The sequence below is a fragment of the Dasypus novemcinctus genome, chromosome 16 (genome assembly GCF_030445035.2).
Source record: "Dasypus novemcinctus isolate mDasNov1 chromosome 16, mDasNov1.1.hap2, whole genome shotgun sequence".
Lineage (NCBI taxonomy): Eukaryota > Metazoa > Chordata > Mammalia > Cingulata > Dasypodidae > Dasypus > Dasypus novemcinctus.
The window spans coordinates 4,538,857-4,543,496 of record NC_080688.1 but is presented as its reverse complement, the minus strand read 5'-3'; the positions used below and the strand labels follow the sequence as shown (position 1 = coordinate 4,543,496).

At 31.6% G+C, this 4,640-nt stretch overlaps 1 protein-coding gene across 1 annotated transcript; it reads left to right on the top strand.

Moving 5' to 3' along the window:
- Positions 1–1,159: 1,159 nt before the first annotated feature.
- LOC101431375 (olfactory receptor 5V1-like) lies at positions 1,160–2,107 on the top strand. Its single transcript, XM_004459323.1, has one exon. The coding sequence runs from the start codon at positions 1,160–1,162 to the stop codon at positions 2,105–2,107; it is 948 nt and encodes a 315-aa protein (XP_004459380.1).
- Positions 2,108–4,640: the final 2,533 nt, after the last annotated feature.

The window sequence follows — 4,640 nt, the reverse complement described above, 5'->3', positions numbered from 1 at the left end:
GCCGAATAAATGATTCCATTTGCTTTTTTAAAAAATTGTGTATGCTTTGCATTATTTAAGCTATACATTTTATCTGAGCCAAGGGATCATTAAGAATTTCCACCAGGTAAAAGAAATATGTAGTGGTAGTTAGTGTAGGAAGATCATAGATGCTAACACTTGCATTTTATTTTCTAAACATATTTTTAGTTTGAATATTCCACTGGCACATATTATATTTTTTAAAAATAAGATATTATTTTCTAAATTGACAGAAAAATATAATTAAACATACATTTGTAGACTTTAATTTAAACTAATTGTTTAAATTATCAAAAAACATTGTGATGATTTGGACTATCTTGGTTTATTGAAATGAAACTTAAAAATTAAATGGGTAAATAAGATCAATATGTAGTAGCAGATATGAATTTGAAACCCCATATGAATAAACATTTAAACCTTAAGGGGAAAGGGTATTGGATATGTATATAAATATATTTGTTTCATGTTGAAGTCACAGGAAAACATTATCAACAATGTTTTATTTATATTATAAAGTTGAAATTTATTTTGTGTTGAGGTATAATCCTTGAGAAGATAACAGGTTAAAGTTCATATTAGTTTGTGAAGTTCTAGAAGCATTCTAATATTTATTCCTTTCCAATAGGAACACTTTGTCAGATCAGTAGCACTCAATATATTCATTCTTTCACTGAAAAATTACTCATGTACTTCCATTTTGTTCCTGCTAGTTTCTAATAGTTATGAAAATTTTCATATCAAAAACAATGTTGAATTTCTAACATGTAGTTACCTAGTATTGAGTCAGTAAACTCTGAGATAGTACAAGACAGAAAAAGATATTGTATAAGGAGATGTAGTTGGGAGTGCACCATCACATTTCACTGAATTGTGAAATCCCAGTTTCTCCTGGGGGATCAAAAATGGTTAAAAAAAAAACCAGGGATGAATCTTCTATGAAATACCATAATTGCATGATATGTTTATAAAATTAATTACAATAATTGAAAGTTATTATTGATATAGTGTTAACACAATTCATCAATGTCTCCACAACTATTTTCCAAGTGTTGATTATCACTAGGCTCCTAGTTTTTTTATTCTAATCTTTGTATGTTGTTTAATTTGCTACAGAAAGACCTTTGTTAGTGAAGAGATGGACGTCGACAATCTGACCACCGTGAGTGAATTTACCCTTATAGGACTTTCTGATCTTCCAGAGGTGCGCTATCCTCTCTTTGTGGCTTTTACTTTCATCTATCAGGTCACCTTGATGGGAAACGGTGCCATTCTCCTTGCCATTGGAACCGAGAAAAAACTGCATACCCCCATGTATTACTTCTTGGTAAATTTGTCCGTTTTAGATATATTCTGCCCATCAGCTACCGTTCCCAAGATGCTTGAGAACCTCCTGACTGAGAAGCAAAGCATTTCTTTTATTGGGTGTGCTTTGCAACTCTATTTCCTGGTGGCTCTGGCAGGGACCGAGGTTGTCCTTCTGGCCGTCATGGCTTATGACCGGTATGTGGCCATCTGCTTCCCACTTAGTTACACCCTCATCATGTCTAAGATGCGTTGTATACAGCTGACGGCTGGAACATGGGCAACAGGGTTTCTTAATTCCCTCCTGCACACGGTGTTCACATTCCGCCTATCATTCTGTAAGTCCCATCAGGTTAACCAGTATTACTGTGACATCCCGCCAATAGTGGCTCTCTCTTGCTCTTCCACGTATGTGGCAGAAATGCTTGTTTTCGTAGTAGGGGGTTTCCTGGGAATCACTGCCTTTCTGGTCACCTTTATCTCTTATATCTACATCATATCAACCATCCTAAAAATCCAGTCTACTGAAGGGAAGCGCAAAGCCTTCTCCACATGCGCTTCTCACCTCCTTGTAGTGGGTCTGTTTTATGGCACGGTTCTATTTACATATATGCGTCACTCCTCCAGTCAACACTCCCCAGCCAGAGACAGGCTCATCTCAATGCTGTATGGGGTTATCACCCCAATGTTAAACCCCATGATCTACAGCTTGAGAAATGCAGATGTTAAAGGCGCCCTCAGAAATATTTTCTATAATAAAACATGTTTTCAGCTCACATAACATTGACAAATTACATTTTTAGCAATGTACTTGGAATGAATTTCTATGATAAATTGTAAAAATTCATAAATTCTTAGAAAAATAGTTTATCTACACATCAAGCTTCATAGAATAGATTTTAAGTGTATCAGAAATTTACATGTCTGTGCACACCCATACATATATCTAGTTATGTCTATGCATATATCTATATCTATATCTATATACATTGATAACATAAAAAAGATCTAAAAATAGACATGTTTGGGAGTAAAACAGAGAACTGTTAATATTTACACTGGTACAAGTGGTATAATTTGAACTTATCTAATGTAAATTTGGGTCTGTGTTCATGTTATCTATGTTCACATTCATAGTTATAGGAATAAATGTATTTACATCTATATCTATCTTTATCTATATTTGTTACCTATGATAGCTGTATTTTCTATATCATTTTTCTATATCTGTTTATATCTATTTCCATATATATATATCAAGATATATATAGATATTCCTCTTACTCTCTTTATCTTCATTGCCTTATTGTTTATCCTCACATGCCATCTAATGCAAGACTCTTATTGCATTCTTTCTCCTCTTCAAATTTGGTTTCCATTCACTCTATATTTCATCACTTTTTTCTTGTTCTTGTTTTAACATACATTCTCATTTCCACCTATCCCACTAAGGAGAACACTTACTTTTCTGTTATTCTGCTCTTCAATATTTAATTCATTTGAATTACTATCATCTTAAATTAATAAGTTTAAAATTTAAATTATCTTCTCCTACATATGCTATCAGAATAATTTTGTCATGTATGTTAAATCTTTATTGGTATCATTTTTCCCATTTATTTGTATCATATTCAGGTTGATAGCTGAAATTATTCTCTGATTTTTCTTGAAGCTCATCACTTGCATTCAGTAAGAATAGAGAGCTGTCAGGGCAGAATGTGGGTTACTTACCATTATCATGTGGTTTTCTCATCCTATCACCTCTAGCAATTCATAATGTTCCTTCTGGACCAGTTTTCGTGTAGTACACTATTTAAAGTCAGAAATAATGTATTATTTTCTCCATAATATTCCCCATTTCTGGGTATTCCTTCTGTTTCCTAAAACAGTACTAGTCTGGTGATCATATTTATTGATGTTATGATATAACATGCAATATGCAATTATTGTCTGCATTTCCTGACTATTAATATGCTAGCATTCACTATATCTTCCCTTCCTTTTATCCACACTCTGTCCTTTATTTAAAATTAAGTGTAGAGATACCATCACGATTGAAGTGTTCTTACAGTCTTCAAAGTTGTTCTGTACTTTTCTTCTATCGGCTTTCATTGATCTATTATTAATTTTGAAGGCTTCATAAAAATAGCATCACTTTTTTATTAATATAGTACTTCTTTATCATTGATGGGAGACTATTACAATATTGACGTTAACTCTAGTCCATGGGATACATTAATGGTATTTTCCCCCTGCAACTCCACAGTTTTACCATCTTGTAATAGTGGTATATATTTCCTCTATTTCATAGAAGAACATTATTTTATTTGTACTATTAACCAAAATTTTCATCCACCTCTGGGTTTACTCTATTTTTCAGTCACTACATTATTCTCCATCTTTCAGTTGACATTTACCGTCAAAGACATACTGTGTAATTAATAGGGGGGTATGCAAAATATATACCAAATGTACCCTTTAGACCATAATTTATGGTAATTGTCTGATGATGTTATCATACAATCTGTAACAAATATTCTTCAACAATTTAATGGGTTGGTGAAGGGGTTTTATGGGAGAACTCTGCACATTTGTTCACTTACCTAATAAAAATATATTTTAAAATAGCACTAGTGTATGTCGCTTTCCCTCAAAAGTTAGAGACTATAAACATTTTGAGATGATGGTTTGGAATAAAGTCCATTTTTCAAAAGTCATCAATATCTCTATGTGTATCTTTAAAATTTTTCCAGAAATATACATAGAAGTTTTGATCAAATATTTGTTACTTAGATTTACAGTTTAGAAAAATCCATATACACTTGACAAATGAAATCAAATAATTGTACAAGTTTGGTAATTTTTGCCTTAATTTTATTCTCTATACCAGAGTTCATATGTAATATGAAAGAACCAGAGTAATTCACTTTGTATAAATTATCATGGAATATGTTAAGTGGAATATTAAAAAAGTTAAATAAAACTATCACAAACAATTTGTCACTTTAGATACCTGAAACACAAGTATTTAACATTTGATGACTAAATTCATTAATTTTGCCTTACCAAACTGACTGTAATATTGTTATTATATATGTATTACAGAAACTACTGTGGAAACAAAATTATATATTGCCAAAAACATTGCATATCTTACTAAGTCTGATACAAATTACAACTTTTGGGGACAAGACTGGAAGAGATTGTTTGCAAATGTTAAAAATATCTATTGTAAAAATCCCCCTATATATTAAAATATATATAAAATATATATAAAATATATATATAATATAATCACATTTTCTGGAAAAATA

Coding starts and splice junctions, on each gene's coding strand:
- LOC101431375 (XM_004459323.1), top strand. CDS start 1,160: ATGGACGTCGACAATCTGACCACCGTGAGTGAATTTACCCTTATAGGA.